We start from the raw sequence: 17,666 nt of genomic DNA, 5'->3' as shown, positions 1-17,666 counted from the left end.
ACAGTTCCCGTGATCAAGAAAATCACTACTGGACGCATAGTGTATTTTTTGTGTAAGTGACCTGGACTGCAGGAAGCAGGTGATCTTTATAGGGGTCCCCTGTTTGTGTAGCGTGACTAAATTTAGGAACCCATAAAGCCTTGAGGAAAAAACCAGGTCTTACAAGGCTTCGTCCACTACACGTAGTAGATACTCAAATGGCTATTGTTGGTGATATTTTCTAGAGCCTTCAATTAAGTTCTCAAAATATTTACAATATTTTGTACCACCTAGGAAAAGAAAATAAGATAAGAACTTTTTAAAACAATTAACAGTTGGAAGCTATTACATTATAGACAGTGCTTAGTAATACCAAGGTATTTTGGAGTGCCAAGAATATTTGTATTAAGCCAAAACATTTTTCTGTTGTTTAACAGATGATTTTAGTGTTGTTTTTTTTTCTGGAAGCATTGTTTCTATAATTTTTCTATATGTAAATGGAGGATCTGGATTTATGCAATATGTACATGTTTCTTAAAGTCTCTGTTACCTTTTTCACAACTGTTTTATGTGGAGAGAATCAGGGAAGCAGGGTAGTTTGGGAGGATTTCTAAAACAGAACTTAAAACCACGACCACCAGTAAAACGAATTGCCATTTTTTTGAGTTTTGGGTTTGGTTTTTTTTTCCATTTTGAGAAAACTGCTTTTCTATTTCTGATTTTGGTGAGTGCATGTAAATCACAGCTAAATGCTCATTTTGTGATCTCCTCTCTGTCTTGTTACATTTTCAACAAGTAGATTTCTGTCGTGCTTAGGAGATAGTGCCATTTGCTCATTCTTCATGGCTCCATATTATACAGTCTTTTCCACTGTGGAGCCATCAGTACATACGTGCCAGCAGCTAAAATACCATGTACTGAATTCAAGTGAATTTTTAACTGTTGAACTTACTGTGAATTCCTTTCTCTGTTTATGTCTTTCAGAAGCTTTACACCGCCCCTATGGTTGTGATGTTGAACCCCAGGCACTGAACGAAGCCATCAGGTGGAGCTCCAAGGAGAACTTACTTGGAGCCACTGAGAGTGACCCTAATCTCTTTGTTGCACTTTATGATTTTGTAGCCAGTGGTGATAACACACTCAGCATCACTAAAGGTGAGCTTCACTTTTCAGTTTTCATTAGTGGTTAAGAAATAAAAGGGTCTACTCTAGATTCTGCCTCTGACTAAAATTAGGTGATTTGGGCCCAGATACTTTGGGGCTCATCATCTTGGTTTTGTTTTGTTTTTGTTTTTTAAAAAAACCTATGTATGGGATAATGTCAGTTTGTCTCCTTTATAGGGCTTATTAAGGGTAAGAGATTAAGTACTTTAGAAAAAGCACCCCACGGTATATACATGAACTTTTCTCATTCTCAGTTTTCAGTACTCCCTTGATACGCCAGCATTCATCTTATGTGACAGTAAGGTCTACTGTACATCTCTTCTAATGGAGCTGTGGCTAAGATGAGTCATGTTGCCAGAGCCGGGTACTACTCAGTGTTGTCCCTGGGCTGACTGCCTGTCTGAGAACAGTTCGTACCAGTCCTCATTGTTGAAATTAAGACCTTGTTCCCAATATGTAAACCAACCAAATCACTAGGTATACTGCTTATTATTTAGTTCAGCGGACATTTTTCCTTTTTTTGGAGCAAGACTTCCAACAAGAAGAAGGTAGTCGAGTGATTTCATATTCCAGCACGAGTGCCATGTCTCCTTGTGGACCTGCTTTGAGTAGCATGGCCGAGACAAATCTCTGATCTGTATTTAAATGGGTCAGTGAAAGGAGTAATAAGAAGGGTTTCTATTGTAGTAATACTCTCAAGGGAGTAGTAGTTTTTTGTTTTTTGGTTTTTTTTTTTAAGATTTTATTTATTTGACAGAGAGAGAGAGAGACAGCCAGTGAGAGAGGGAACACAAGCAGGGGAAGTGGGAGAGGGAGAAGCAGGCTCTCAGCGGAGAAGCCCCATGTGGGGCTCGATCCCAGAACGCCGGGCTCATGCCCTGAGCCGAAAGCAGACGCTTAACGACTGAGCCACCCAGGCGCCCCAAGGGAGTAGTAGTTTATTTCAGTAGAGAATATTCTTTTTAAAGGGAGGACTAAGAACATGACCAAGTAAATCCATTATTAGTTTTTTTTTTTTTTTTTTTTTTTTTTTTTTTTTTTTAACGAAGACAGAAAATGTGGAACTTTTATGAGAAAGGGCGCCTGGCTGGCTCAGTCGGTAGAGTGTGTGACTCTTGATCTTGGGGTCATGAGTTTGAGCCCCTCATTGGGTGTAGAAATTACTTTGAAAAAAAAAATGATGAAAGAAGGAAAGAAGCATGGAACATTGTTATTGTGTCCTTGAATTGGATTGCTAATCTGCCTAAGCTTGTTTTTTTGAACCTATGAAAGCCTCCTGCTGGGAAAAAATATATTTCAGGATAATTTTTAACTTAAATGAAATTGTAATTTAAATGTAATTTAAATGTTGGTCACACATATGCCTTCTATTTGTAAGGTTCAGAATGAGATACTAAATGGGAGTGAATATACCAAATTGATATGCCTCCATTCAGGGCATATCTTAAAAAAATTTTTTTTTACAAATTTTTATACGCATCTATTTTTTAAATCCAGCCACATTAATCAAGAGCAGAAACCTCTAACTCAAACTGGGGTATAGACGTGTTCCAGAGTGGATGTGAGGCACATACGTATACCTGTGCCAGGAAGTTTCAAGGTTGTGGACAAAGTAACACGTGTGATCTCCTAGTATCAAGTTACTTGAAGACTTTGGGTAGTTTTGGGGGGGGTGATGGTGATAATATGTGTATGTGTGTGAGGTTTATGCATTGGGGGAAAGTTTTGTACAAAGTTTTAGGATAAAACAAAGGATTTCAAAGAATTTTATACTGTGTAGTAGTCTTTTTGGGCTACAACACACTCTTACCTTTATTGATACTTCAGTGGAGAAGTTTGTGAAGCAGTGACTCAGAACATTCTTTCCTAGATACACTTTTCATGTCACTGTTTTCCAAGATAGCTCCGTCACCAAGGAAACACCGATAAAGACAGCCTGTTGATGCCTCAGTTAGCAGTTACAGCAACTGCTAGTGTGCAGCTCACGGGCTGGGATTCTTGTTCTCTCATGGCGAGCAGTGATTTGTCTTAAAACCCGTGAAATGCCACGTCTTTCAACAGGTTCTTACTGATATAATGCCATGCTAAAGCTATTTTATTACTTTAAAGGACAAGAAGATTTATTTGAAAAATAAAGGTACTTATTTTAGTTCCTTCTTTGAAGATTGTTTTTTGCTTGAATTAAACAGAGTTCTCCCAACATTCCTCTGTCAGTAGGGCCGATGTGTACATCCTCATTAGTCATACCCTTGTCAATTTCCATGGTACTCACGACTTCCAGAGTAGGAAATTCTCCTCCTCGCTTCCAGAAGAGAGGAAAACAAACAAAGACCTAGGGGTTTTTGACCGTATCCTACTTATGATGACCTGCCATTACCAGTTATTTGTAAGGATGTGACAACGATAGACTTGATGTTTATTTTTTCTCATTCTTGTTTGGTACAATAGAGAAAAGCTACAGAGGAACAAGTTTTATTTAGCTTTTCTAGTAGCACTGAGGTTTTTGTTTTTATTTTCCTGCAGATATGGCTGGGGAGTATTTATCTGCGCATTGGTGCATTTCCACAACCACACCACACACACTGCTATCTATCCATCCATACATATTTTATGAGTACACACTCCTAGGTTTTTTGTCGTTGAATGCCTCACATCCAGGTGTCAGTGGTGAGATAGTGGGAGCCGATAAAGTCATCCTATGGTAAACATTTCTGTGGGTTGCTGGAAAAGTTTGATGACTGCCAGAATAATTTTGAACTTTTCCTCAGTGGCCTTTGCCTGGTAACTAGTGGGCCATGTGCTTTTAATTGGTTTGGTTTTCTTCTGCTGACACTGAGAAGTAGGTGTGAACTCTGTAGGAAGGCATGCAGCTCTCAGAGATAGGGGCCTAAGGCCTTATAGTGTTTCTTTAGGTTGTTAGTTATTACTAATGATATCTCTCACCTTTCCTGTTTTGTCTGAGTTGCAGGTTTAGGGGCAAAATGTGTATTAGAGAGTTTAAAGTTGGTGTTCACAACTTTAACAGAGAAATCAAGGACATTGACGTTGATAGCAAGCAGAGACATTCTGAGTAACTTGTCTTGGGTTCCAGCTTCAGTGTCAGCTTCCCTTCCCACACACTAATTTTAGAGGAATGAATAGGACTGACTCATATTCATGGGGAATGGGAGGGAAGTTGGGAAACTCTAACTGTTAAAACTTGAGTCCTAGAATGTGCTTTGGGAGTTCTACCTGCCCACCCCCCGAGCAGTTTTCTTTCTGAAAACATTGCTGAAAGCCCTGTGGTCTTGTGCGTCTATTTTGTTTTGTTTTCTTGTTTATTTTTTTGTTTTTGACATAAATGATTTTGTTGCCTGGGTGCCAACTGAAATTTAGAAGTAACTTTGTATTTCTCATTTCTTATCCCTAATTCTTGATTGTTACTCACATTGAACCATATATAAGATACTGTTATGAGAAAAAATGAATTTTTTTTGAGGGGTGAGACTGTGTCATTTTCCAGAATAACCTGTCTTTTTTTTTTTTTTTTTTTTTTAGCTGAAGTATAGTTGACACACAATACTACATTACTTTCAGGTACACAGCATAGCGATTTATTCTATACGACCTTATGCTGTGCTCACCACAAGTGTAACTACCTTTTGTCACCACACAATGCTATTATAATACCATCAACTATATTCCCTGTGCTGTACCTTTTATCCTGGTGATTTATTCATTCTCTAAAGGGGTTTAAGCCGGTATCTCCTTCTCCCCTTAACCCATTTTGCCCGTTGCCCCACCCTCTCCCCTCTGGCAACCATCGCTGTGTTCTCTGTATTTATGGGCCTGTAACTTTTCTATCTTTGTATGCCACCGTACTATACCACACATGGGAGTTTCCTAAAGACATTTTTTTAGTTGGTGTAAAAACCATTAGTAAATGCCAGAAGGTTATTTCTAACTATGCTGCTTCTGTTTAAGCTACAAGCTAAAGAGATCAATCAGGATATGATGAGCAGCCTGGTTTGTTTTCATTATTATTATTATTATTATTATTTTAAGATTTTATTTATTTATTTGACAGAGACAGCCAGCGAGAGAGAGAACACAAGCAGGGGGAGTGGGAGAGGAAGGAGGAGCCTGATGTGGGGCTGGATCCCAGAACGCCAGGATCACGCCCTGAGCCGAAGGCAGACGCTTAACGACTGTGCCACCCAGGCGCCCCTGTTTTCATTATTAAAAAAAAAATGTTGGCATAAGAGTTCCTGATTGATTTTTCACTAAGTTCTGAGTTTGACAATATCTGCTGCTGCTTGAGATAAAGTCCTGACATCTCTTCTCTTCTCTTCTCTTCTCTTCTCTTCTCTTCTCTTCTCTTCTCTGATGATTTCATGGCTAGGTGAAAAGCTACGAGTCCTTGGTTATAACCAGAATGGCGAGTGGAGTGAAGTTCGCTCCAAGAATGGACAAGGTTGGGTGCCAAGCAACTACATCACCCCAGTGAACAGCTTGGAAAAACATTCCTGGTACCACGGACCCGTGTCGCGCAGTGCAGCCGAGTATCTACTCAGCAGTCTCATCAATGGCAGTTTCCTAGTGCGAGAGAGCGAGAGCAGCCCCGGGCAGCTGTCCATCTCGCTCAGGTACGAGGGGCGCGTGTATCACTACAGGATCAACAGCACCACAGATGGCAAGGTAAGACTGGCCAGCACTGCTGGCTGTTCTTGAGAAAAAATACCAGAATGACGAATATAGTTTTTATGTCAGACATGAAATGAAATAATCGCTGATGTGAATTTGGGCTGTTTGGCATGTTAAAGCTTACTCTTTTCAAGAGTATGGTAATGGAAATTAAAACCAGTATTACGTTAATAGTTAGATTTAAAGGTGAATGAAAGAAACTGCTGTATAAGTTAGCGGTTCTAATCATCATCAGTATACAGATATATATAGGTACATCCCATATGTTGTATAGATTGACAAATTAAGCCTTGGATCTTTGAACATTAATCTCGACCAGAAAGTTCACAGAGTAAGAATTTGGGCTTCTGAGACTGGGATTGATGAGTAACGTATGTTACTATAAATGGGTCAACCGGGCATTTAGCAATGTACATGTTGGAAAGACCAGCCATTATAGGGTGGTTGTGTTAGACTGGAGCTGTTTACTTCATAAACTGTGAGGCACAGGTTTATGTCCATTCCGTTGAAAGGTAAATTTACATTGAGTCACCTGTTCTTTCTGTCTGTGTGATATGCATAGTAGGGGAAACCACAGGCTTTGCTAAGAGCAAGCAGACCTGGTTTGCTGTGTAATTCCACCATTTCTACTTGTTAACTTTGTGACCTTACATAAGCCTCAATTTCTCATCCCACTTTATTGGCTCATCATGAGGGTTAAATGAAATAATTTCCTTAAAGCATAATGGCTGGTACAAAGTAGGAAATAATTATTCTCTTTCTCTTTTGCATCACCCTACAGACATATTGTGTCCTGATGAAACCACATAGAGACAGATAGGTGATAATGTAAGAGAGACCTAGCAGCTCTGCTTGAGTGCATATGTGTACAGAAGACATGCACAGAATGTTCGTAGTCGCATTATTTGTAATAGCCCCAAACTAGAAACACTTAATTGTCTAACAGAATGAATTAATAAGTTGTGGTATATTCATAAAATAGAATCTCATACAGCAACAAAAACATGACTGTGGTACTGCTGTATACACTCTGAGGAAAATCTGTGGCCCACCCAGTTGCCTGCTTTTCTAAATAAAATTTTATTGGAACACAGCCACACCTGCTTGTTTCTGTATTGTCTGTGGCTGCTTTCTCATCCTTACAGCAGCTTTGAGTAGTTATGATGGAGGCACTATGGCCACAAGCCTAAAACATTTATTTTCTGGCCCTCTGCAGAAAAGTGTGTTGACCCATGTCGTGGGTGAGTCTCACACATGTAAAGCCGAGTGACAGGGGTTAGTGATTGTCAGGGGCTGGGCATGAGAGGAGTGGGAATGGCTGCTGATGGAAATGCTCTGGAGTTACATAGTGGTGATGGTTGGACAAGTTTGTGAATGTATTAAAGCCACTGAATTGTATACTTGAAAATGGTGGATATTACGGCATGTGACTTATATCGCAATAAAGAAAAGGAGTGAAAGAAAGGCGCAACAGTGCATATTGTATGATTCCATTTGTGTAAGTTCGGAAGCAGGCAAAGCTCACATAAAGTGTCAGAAGTCAGGATAGTGGTTGTCTTTGAGGGAGTGAATGGCTTAGCTGGCAGGGTGCTGGTAGTGTTGTAATTTTTGGTGTGGGAGAGGTTTATGTGGGTGAGTTCACCTGATAAAAGTCATCAGTTCTGCATGTATTATGTATTCTTCTGTATACAACACAAGTTTCTTTTTTAAAAAACAATAAACAAGCTAGCTCCCTTGAAAGATAGGGTTTGAAGACTGCTCAGCTCTTATACTTTAATTACTTGTCACAAATTAACTGTTTTGTTAACAATCCTGAAATAAAATTGTGGCTCTTTTTTTAACGGCCTACATATTCAAAAGCATATCCTAATTAAGTAAAAATTATAAGATCCTTAAATACTCTCTTCCTACCAAGAAAATGGAAACCAGTGGTTCTCAAGTTATGTTCTGTGCATGATTCTGAGGTGGTATTTCATGGACTTTCAGCATCTCTGCCTCTGTCTTATGGATTTGGGTCTCACAGTCTTGTTGCTTCAAAATATTTGAAAACCAGTGATCTTGATGATCCAGAAAGATAGCTTGGAAGCCCCCCTGAGCTTCTTTAGGCAGCCTGGGAAGAGTGGTGTAAAGAGGATGAAACTGAAGTTCTGTGTTTCCCCTTCCTCTCTTCATTTAATTCTTTCATTTACTCGGTAAGATAACCTCCTATCTTCATATCTTCAGACCAGTGAAATAATGGGCTTTGAAAAAGGTTTTCTGACCTCTTTTCAAGTTGCTTGAGCTTTTGTCCTGCCTTTCTCACCAGGTGTACGTCACTGCCGAGAGCCGTTTTAGCACCCTGGCGGAGCTCGTGCACCATCACTCCACGGTGGCTGATGGGCTGGTGACAACGTTACACTACCCAGCACCGAAGTGTAATAAGCCCACAGTCTATGGTGTGTCCCCCATCCATGACAAATGGGAAATGGAACGAACGGATATTACCATGAAGCACAAACTTGGGGGTGGTCAGTATGGGGAAGTGTATGTTGGCGTCTGGAAGAAATACAGCCTTACGGTTGCTGTGAAAACATTGAAGGTGGGTTGCTTAGAATTACAGTTTCCAGGCTTTTTTTTTCTTTTGTGCCGAATCACTTGGAAACATGAGTGTGCCCTTCTTTAACTTTGGAACACTTGCCACCCACTGGTGCCAAGCACGTCAGCAAATTGCTGATTAACCTGAGTGCCATTGCTGCCAGTGCAGGGGCAGATCACTCACTGCGGCGCAGCGAAACCCACATGTTGGGAAGGTTGGTCTCTGGAGGCTGTTGTTGTAGGTCTTAGTGGAAGGTTAGGAGCCGATTCTAAGTTATAAAAGCAAAACAAGCTGTTTTGCTTCCTGGGAATGACCCCTGCTGGATGGCATTGTTCATGCAGTGCTCAGGAATCGTGGGCTCTCTCTTCTGTTTTTGAGCTCTCTGCCTCGTGCTCCCCCTGTCTCTCTGAGAGTAGATCACTTCTTGTCCCTAAGAGTCACAGAAATAATCTTCCTGATGCCGCTGTCTTCTCTAAGTATCCTAGTATCCAGTTACAGAGTTGTCACTCATTCCATTCTCTGAAGATCTCCCGTATGCCTCCAGAGCTCCGGCGTATCACGCCTGAGGGCTGCGCTTTGGCTGTGAGTGTGATCAGTTCTGGTCAGCAAGCATTTATTAAGCATATTTTGAGTGTGAGATAATATGCATGGCTTTGCAAACATGTATTGTTCCTTAAGGAATTTGTTAGGTAGACAAATGTGTAAATAGCTAACTCTTCTGTCTCATTTTTTGAAGGCTGAGCTATCTAGGGAGGTCAACTGAGAACTGACTTATCCATCCAGGTCTCCCAGGCCTCAGTTGTGATGGGATATGATGGCTGATTTTTACTTGCCCTGCTAATTTTCGCTCCAGCTTCAAATATTGGATAAATTTAGGGATACTTTTCTTTTTTAATTGGATGTCTCTGGAGCATATTATTAAGTTCTGATAAAATTTCTTTAAGTAATCTGCTAAAATATTCAAAAGATAACTCCTTTTAAAGCTGTAGTTTTAGGATTGTGGGTTGACTCAAATGATTAAAATGGGGGTTTCTCCCCTGTTCTGTTTTGTTTGGTTTTTGTTTTTCTTATTTTTCCCCCTTTCCAGGAAGATACCATGGAAGTGGAAGAGTTCCTGAAGGAAGCTGCAGTGATGAAGGAAATCAAGCATCCTAATCTGGTCCAACTATTAGGTGAGGAAGCTTGCCTGAACCTGGGTTTCCTCAGAGGTCCTTGTCTCCCCACCTTCCTACTTCCAGTTGCTGCTCCTGTATCACCACAGTGGAAGGTGCAGGTGCAAATCTACTTCAGTAAATGGTTGTCGTCTGCATCAGTAGGCTGTCTCTTTAAAAACTACCCTGGAGTGGGGTCCCTGGCTGGCTCAGTCAGTGGAACATCTGACTCTTAATCTTGGGGTTGTACATACATAAAGTAATTCAAAAAAATTTAATAAAAATTGCCCAGGAAACAGTGGCCTGGATTGATTATAATATACAAAACTGCCCAGCTTAAGGTAATTGCCCCAGATTCAAAGTTCAGGATTACTCAGAACAATACCAGACCAAACTTTGTCACAAAATATTTTTACAAAATAAAGAGACATTAAACAAAGAACTGTTGAAAAGAAGCAGAGTACAAATTGTGCCCACACCCATTGGTTTATCTTGTGAAGGAAGCAGCAAGTGCTATCCTGTGGTAGAATGGTTTCTCGCCTGTTCAGGTCACAAAGAAAATAGTGACTGAACTCTCGGCCCTTTTTAAAGGAGGGCCAGCTTCTTTGGCTGTTCGCTTTGAGCCAAACTGTCCCAAAGGAAATAGTTTCTTATTGATTCTTTATAAGGAGTCTGCCATGTATCAGTGAAATCCTAGACTATGGAAATGATCTTTTTACAAAGCATGATACAGACTGGGCTCACATGGTCTTCTGCCTGTACACAATTGCTGTGACTTTTGGATAAACATTGTTAGTGTGCAGGTGAGGGTGGGAATCACAGGCATATATAGAATTCAAGACATTTTGGTCTTTTGGACCCCATATAGAATGAATGCTTTTGCCCAAACAGGCAAATACTCAGATGCACGTGGATTTCCAAAGAATGATGTAATGGAAGCCAAGACTCCCTTATCAACCACCTTCATCTTAACTTTGCTGTGTTATTTTAGGAGAACATGGTAGCGAGAAGGGAAAAGATTACTGCTGAGCTAGACTTTAAAATGTATCTGTTATTCTTGCTGAAGTGGTTGGGAATATTCGGAAATATACGAATAAAACAAGCTCTGTTCAACTCTTAGGTGTGTGTACTTTGGAGCCACCATTTTACATTGTGACTGAGTACATGCCATATGGCAACTTGCTTGATTATCTCCGGGAATGCAGCCGAGAAGAGGTGACTGCAGTTGTCCTGCTGTACATGGCCACTCAGATCTCTTCTGCAATGGAGTATCTAGAGAAGAAGAATTTCATCCATAGGTGTGTAAAGCCTGATTATTGCCTGTGATTAACCGTGAAGCTACCTTGCTTGATGTGCAAATAAAGAAAAGAATGTGAGAACCTTACCGGAAATTTCCAGATGACTCAGAAAGGCAATTTTTTCTTTCTTAGGGCCCGCCCACTATAATGTCATTTCCAACTTATAAACCTACTGTATTTTGGTTAAACTGTTAATGGGCCTTTGCTAATTCTCAAAACAGAATGCTCTTTATTTTGCCCAGGACCATTTCCAAGAGGCTTTTGCTCTAATGGCTTAATTTTAAAAATCGCTTTCTGTCTTAGTACAGAATTTAAAGTAAAGCCTTGTGGAAAAGCCATCTTTTGCTCACCTCTGAAACCTTTCCCAGTGTACTTGTAAATAGGAACCCATTTTCTGAAGTCTGCTTTATTCTAGTGTCAGATAACTGCCTCTTGATGACGACTCTACAAGTGACATGTAATTAGTGGTTTTCTACCACTACCACCATGTTAGCAGCTGTCTTCAAATACTGCTCTGTTTGTAGCGTGAAGAACCAGGAAGAGAGTGTTCATGGCCATTTTCCTCACCATCTGAATGGAATCACATTAGGGTTCTCTTTTCCACAGAGATCTTGCAGCCCGTAACTGCCTAGTGGGAGAAAACCATGTGGTCAAAGTGGCTGATTTTGGCTTAAGTAGATTGATGACTGGAGACACCTATACTGCTCATGCTGGAGCCAAATTTCCTATTAAATGGACAGCACCAGAGAGTCTTGCCTACAATACCTTCTCAATTAAATCTGACGTCTGGGGTAAGGTCGGAAGGGACTTTTTCTGTGTCTGTCATTTTGTTTTTAATGTTCTTAATTCTTTAGAGCTTCTCACTTATGGAATCAATAAACTCTGCCTTGACCCCCGTCCTTCATCAGTCAGTCAGCAAGAATTTATTAAATACCTACTATCTGCCAAGCATTGTGTTGGGCAGTTAGCATAGAAAGAACACTAAAGAAGAAAGTGAAGGGAAAAAAAAAGTCCCCGCTTTTAAGACCTCATAGTCTAGATCTTGGATTGCATTGGAATTTTACTGGTCCTCTCTCTGTAAAGCTCCCTGTTTTCCATATTAGGTTTTAGTGCTCATTTCCTGAGTATTGTGACACAGCGTAGCCTCTTCTTTTCAAGGAAGTCACAATGGAATTGCACCTAGAGTTTGTCCTTGTAACTAACTTATCTTGTTTCTGTTGCCCTGGAAAGCAGTCTGATTTAGCAGAAGCTCATGGACTGAACAAGTTTAGAAATTTGGGTTGTAGGCCAACAGAAATAGTTGTACGATGCTAAGTCACTTTTTACCAGAAATCTCAAACTCAGAAATAATGTGTGACAAAATCAAGCAAATTTTCTTTGCTAGTATGATTTTTTTTTTCTGATTTTAAAGGAGTCTATTTCTGTTTTACTCCTTTAACATTAGTTGATCTAAAAACTGGAACTCATTAAATAGATCATAGATTGTTCTAAGAGTAGTTTGGTTCTTTCCCAGACTTTATATGGTCATTATTTATTCTCCCTCACTTCAATAAAAGAAATCTAAATAAAAATTGGGAAATTTATGGGGCACCTGGGTAGCTCGGTTGAGCACTGGACTCTTGGTTTTGGCTTGGGTTGTGATCTTGGTGTCTCGGTGATGTGGGCTCGCGCTCACTGGGGAGTCTGCTTGGGATTCTCTCTCCCCATCCTGCACCTCCCTTGCCCCTCCCCTCCCTGCTCATGTGCCGTGTGCTCATGCGTGCTCTTTCCCTCAAATAAAAAATCTTAAAAAAAAAAAAAAAAAAGGGACATTTATAGAAAACAGTCTTGAGGTTATACCTGAAGCGTTTTGAGGCAGATATCTTAGAAGGACAAGTTCAGCTTTAAGAATTAGAATGCTATAAGAATTAGAAGAGTATACTGATGTTGTAACAGTGTGAATGTTTCCAAAATTTGAAAGTTACCTGATAGTATAAAATAGATAACAAATCAGAGAAGAAACATTCAGCTTTTTTTTAATCCCTTATGCAGCTTTCGGAGTACTGTTGTGGGAAATTGCTACATATGGAATGTCACCGTATCCAGGTATTGACCTGTCTCAGGTGTATGATCTACTGGAAAAAGGATATCGAATGGAACAACCTGAAGGATGCCCCCCTAAGGTTTATGAACTTATGAGAGCATGTGAGTGTTTTCTTTTGTATTTTAATTTTGAAGTGTTAAGTCAGTGATTCGGGATGAGTAGCGAAATAAGAAAACGTTTTCCTCTCAGTGTTAGATTGAATCCAGCCTCCTGCTGTATAAAGAGTTGGTTAGGGTGCCTGGGTGGCTCAGTCAGTTAAGCATCTGCCTTCAGCTCAGGTCATGATCTCGGGGTCCTGGGATCAAGCCCCCTATCAGGCTCCCTGCTCAGCAGGGAGTCTGCTTCTCCCTCTGCCTCTGTCCTTCCTTCTCCTCCCCCTGGCTCATGCTCTCTCTCTCTCTCAAATAAATAAATAAAATCTTAAAAAAAAAATGTTGGTCATTGATCAGTTGGTATATATGATAATCCATCGAGTCTTAATTGGAATCCTAACAACAGTTGTCCATGGCGCGTATATTGACTACATTTCCCCAAACCACTTGCATAATAAGAATAATAAGAAATTGGGTTTAGAGTTTGGGTAGGGAAAGGCTGCTTTCAACCAGATAAAAATGATTGCTAAAGACTGGAGAATACCTGAAAGTAACCTCTCATGAATAAACATAAGCATTTGACTTGTTACAGATGAGAAAGCTGGACGGTGAGTAGGGAATTAAATTGCATTGTTTAAGCATACGTCTTGCTGTTTTCCTTACTGTCCTGTTTTTGTCAAAGTGAACTCTGAGTTCCTCCTTTCTGATATCCTATTATATTTCTGAACATGACAGCTGATTATAAAGTTAGAATGAGTTTGAACACAGGTCTCAATTCTTTCATTTTTTTCAGTAGAAAACAACTTTCCATTTTATAAACCATCTCCCTACCCCTCTTTATCCCTGTAGTAGAAAGACTAGAAGCTGAGGCTCCATAGGAGGACAAGCTAGGAAGTGGGTTTACTGTGCCTCTGAGTGTGGCCGTGAGAAGCAGCTGCCTCACTCTGGCTGTGAACACGCCTCAGCCGACTCACTTGCGGGTGTGCCACTGGATACTTACTTTCCGAAAGGAGCTTTCAGTATCTCCTTCTTTTGTTACATAGGCTGGAAGTGGAGCCCTGCCGACAGGCCCTCTTTTGCTGAAACACATCAGGCTTTTGAAACCATGTTCCATGACTCCAGCATTTCTGAAGGTGGGCATCTGGCGGTTTACTGGTGGGGGCCAGGTCTGGGTGGTGGCAGAGGTGATAATAACATTTCAAAAATGACAGGCTCCTCTAGTTTGGGACTCTATTTCAGGATGCTCAATTAATTCTTGGCCTTTATTATTCTTGTTTTGCCCCCCCCCCTTTTTTTTGCTATTTTTAAATGTGTCTCTGTCTCAAACTCATTTCTAACATTGAAATTGTATTTTAATTAGGAATTCAGTCTTTTCATAAAGAGAAGTTTGTTAGTTCTTAAACCACCAACACTTAACCATATATGGAAGGGAAGAAAAAATGAGTATGAAGAATATTCCACCTCCCTGAACCATACCTACAAAGAGTCAAATCATAAAAGCAATATCCAGAAATTTCGTTTCTGGAAATAGATCTTAAGGAAATAATTAAGGGTATGAATAAAGATTTAGCTACAAAGATGTTACATCAGCGTGTAGCTTTTAATACTGAAAAATGAACAGTTTAAGAATCCAGTGGGCTGCTAATTATTACATTCATATAATTGAATATTTAAAATGATGGTCTTAAATATATTGACATGGAAAGTAGTTTTAAAATGAGCATGCTAAGCTATGAACAGTGAGAAAGACCCTTTTCGTATGTGAAAAACGAGTGTATGGGCACATACAGGCGGCTTCCGACGCCGGTATCGCAGCGCCTCTACGGTTACATGCTGAAGTCAGACAGTACACTTGATACATAGACAAGCTATTCCTAGAGAGCTAAAAACAGAATTCTTAGTTATGTGTGCTGATTGGATTCTTCAGTATAGCTCCAGAATTTCACACATATTTTTCAAATTTTTCTTCTCCCTCATAATTGAGCATTGAGCTTATGACTTAAGTTCAGGTTTTAAAATATAAGAAGAGGAAATCACGGGCGCCTGGGTGGCTCAGTTGTTAAGCGTCTGCCTTCAGCTCAGGTCCTGATCCCAGGGTCCTGGGATTGAGCCTCTCATCAGGCTCCCTGCTCGGTGGGAAGCGTGCTTCTCCGTCTCATACTCCTCTTGCTTGTGTTCCCTCTCTCGCTGTCTCTGTCAAATAAATAAATAAAATCTAAAAAAAAAAAAAAAAAAAAAAAAAAAAAAAAGCAGGCACATTGAGTTTTGTTGTCTTCCATTAGCGATTTATCATTTCAGATAAGAAGAAAGGGAGAAGTACAACATTGAAGTTGAATGAAAAGTGTTTTCTTCCTAGTCCTTTGCTAGCTGAAACTTGTGCTCATCACCCTTTGGGCCACATCGAGCCGCTGCCTGTCACGTCCCTCTTCTTCTCTCTTGTGCTTGACTTCGCGTGGAGTTCAAGTGCTAGAAGTCATGGGCTCCATTTCTTTGGTGCTTCTGTGTCAGCTTCTAACTTTGGTTGAATCCTTAGTTAAATATTTGTTTCTCTTGAAAATGTTCTATCTTTTTAGAAAATCAGCCTTTATCAATTTTCAGAGGTAACTGCAATTCAAATTGCTAAACAAGAAATTTGAAATTATTTAACCCACATTTTATTAAGCATTTAATCTGGGGTAAGCACTTTACTGAAGACACAGTGATAAGACACAGTTCTTACCTTAAAAAGATGTGTTTATTGGTTAGTTGTAAGTGGAAGAAACCTAACTCAAGCTTTCTAAAACAATAAAAGGAGGATTTATTGGCTCATAACCAAACCCTAGTTTGGTTCAGAGTCAGTAGAAGCCACAGATGCAAGTAGCTTCGGGACTTCCTTCTCCCACAGCCACTCCCACCCAATATCTCTTTACTTTTGCCTCTACGTTGATCTCATCCTCAGAATCTTCCAAGAGGCACGGGGCACAGTTGCTGGCCTCCTTGAGGTCAGATCTTCATAGTGTTTGTCTGTCTCCCAGCTGCTGTGTAGAGCAACCTAGGAAAGGAGTCTCGCTGGCATGGCTTGGGTTATATGCTGTGTACCCATTCTTGTGGGGGAGTCGATTTTTTAAATAATCACGATATTTCACAATTTAATTGATCTCACTTGCTTCATTTTTGTGCAGGAATGAATAGCAAAGTATGTCTTTGCCCCAGTAAAAGCCACACAGCGTGTTCAGAAGGGTGAATGAACACTTTCTCAGGAGACTCATTTGCTTCATTTGCATGAAATGAAATGTATTTACCCTCCTTCTTGGTGTAAGGTGCAACCTAAAAATAAAAATAATTCCAGAAATCTGTTGGCTCTGTTCAGCATCTGAACAAGCACTCAGTAAACAAGGCTAGCCAAATGATATGAAAGCCTATGAAACCATGCTTAACATGACTCCTCATCAGAGAGGTCCAAACTAGAGCAGTGAAATGCCACTATGTACCAACACCAGAAGGGCTACAATCACGCGACCCGGAAAACCCGGTATTATCAAACTCTGGCAAACATGCAGAGTAACCAGAACTTTTATACAGTGCTAATGGGAGTATAGATTGGTACAGCCATTTTGGGAGACAGTTTGGCAGGACCCAGCAAAGCTGAATTATGTGCACCCTGTAACCTGCCAGTCCTGCTCTTAGGTACCCAGCAGACATACGTACGATTCTGAGGCAAAAGACAGAGTAGCCGGGTGTTCCTAGTGGCATATTCACAGCAGCCCAGAGCTAGAAATAACCTAATATCCATCAAAAGTGGAATGGATTAATTTTGGTAGATTCACACGTTTGAACGATACACCAGGAGAGAAAGCCCCTGCCCCGTGCAGCGGCGTGGGTGAATCTGCAGTTACAGTGTGGAGCCAAAGAAGCCAGACATAAAAGAGTCCGTACTGTGTGATTCCATTATATATTTTAGTGCTCTTTTCTCCAGTTTCTTCTCAGTTGTATATCTTTTCTGAAAAGAAAACCTTTTCTGTGTCATGAAATTGTTTCCCATCGGTCCTCTTGTCTTCCTCTCAGAGGTGGCTGAAGAGCTTGGGAGAGCTGCCTCCTCGTCCTCGGTGGTTCCATACCTGCCCCGACTGCCTATACTTCCTTCCAAGACGCGGACGCTGAAGAAACAGGTGGAGAACAAGGAGAACATTGAAGGGGCACAGGACGCCACAGAAAATTCGGCTTCTAGTTCGGCACCAGGTATGGGTCTCGAGGGGGGTAGAATGAAGTGGTCTCATTTTAAGAACCTTGGGGTATGACGCTTCATCTGCCCCTTGCTGTCCGTCTTCCCTGAGGAGAGCATGGCTGGCGCTGAGGCAGCTCCTGCTTTTGTGCTCGGCTCCGAGGTGCCGGCCTTAGTCTGATCGCTCCGTCTGCCACACAGCTCGGCCTCCCGCTCTCTCTCTCCTCAGCTCCCGAATCCCAGACTCTTACTGTCTTTACAGTTCTGGCAGAAACTGCTTCTTTGAGCCTGATAGATGAGGCCAGGGTGTGCTATGGTTTTTACAGAAAAGACAGATGCCGAGGTGAAAACCAGCGGTTGTTTCTTCGCATTTACATCCCGTGTTGTATTTGGAATACTCATCAGTGTGAAATGATAACGTATTTATTAGTTTCCTCTGA

At 40.8% G+C, this 17,666-nt stretch overlaps 1 protein-coding gene across 6 annotated transcripts in view; it reads left to right on the top strand.

Annotated features, from left to right (window-relative positions):
- ABL2 (ABL proto-oncogene 2, non-receptor tyrosine kinase) overlaps nucleotides 1-17,666 on the top strand; it is a 108,209-nt gene that overhangs the window by 80,716 nt on the left and 9,827 nt on the right. For all 6 annotated transcript variants that reach the window (XM_040636258.1, XM_040636256.1, XM_040636257.1 and 3 more), the window contains 9 exons: nucleotides 964-1,134; nucleotides 5,525-5,820; nucleotides 8,132-8,404; nucleotides 9,489-9,573; nucleotides 10,673-10,850; nucleotides 11,457-11,641; nucleotides 12,882-13,034; nucleotides 14,069-14,158; nucleotides 17,070-17,243. In XM_040636258.1, coding sequence (XP_040492192.1) covers nucleotides 964-1,134; nucleotides 5,525-5,820; nucleotides 8,132-8,404; nucleotides 9,489-9,573; nucleotides 10,673-10,850; nucleotides 11,457-11,641; nucleotides 12,882-13,034; nucleotides 14,069-14,158; nucleotides 17,070-17,243 — 1,605 coding nt within the window. The remainder of the gene's footprint in view (nucleotides 1-963; nucleotides 1,135-5,524; nucleotides 5,821-8,131; nucleotides 8,405-9,488; nucleotides 9,574-10,672; nucleotides 10,851-11,456; nucleotides 11,642-12,881; nucleotides 13,035-14,068; nucleotides 14,159-17,069; nucleotides 17,244-17,666) is intronic.

The sequence above is a fragment of the Ursus maritimus genome, unplaced genomic scaffold, assembly GCF_017311325.1.
Source record: "Ursus maritimus isolate PB19 unplaced genomic scaffold, ASM1731132v1 scaffold_2, whole genome shotgun sequence".
NCBI classification, from domain to species: Eukaryota; Metazoa; Chordata; class Mammalia; order Carnivora; family Ursidae; genus Ursus; species Ursus maritimus.
This window is presented reverse-complemented; position numbering and strand designations above follow the sequence as displayed.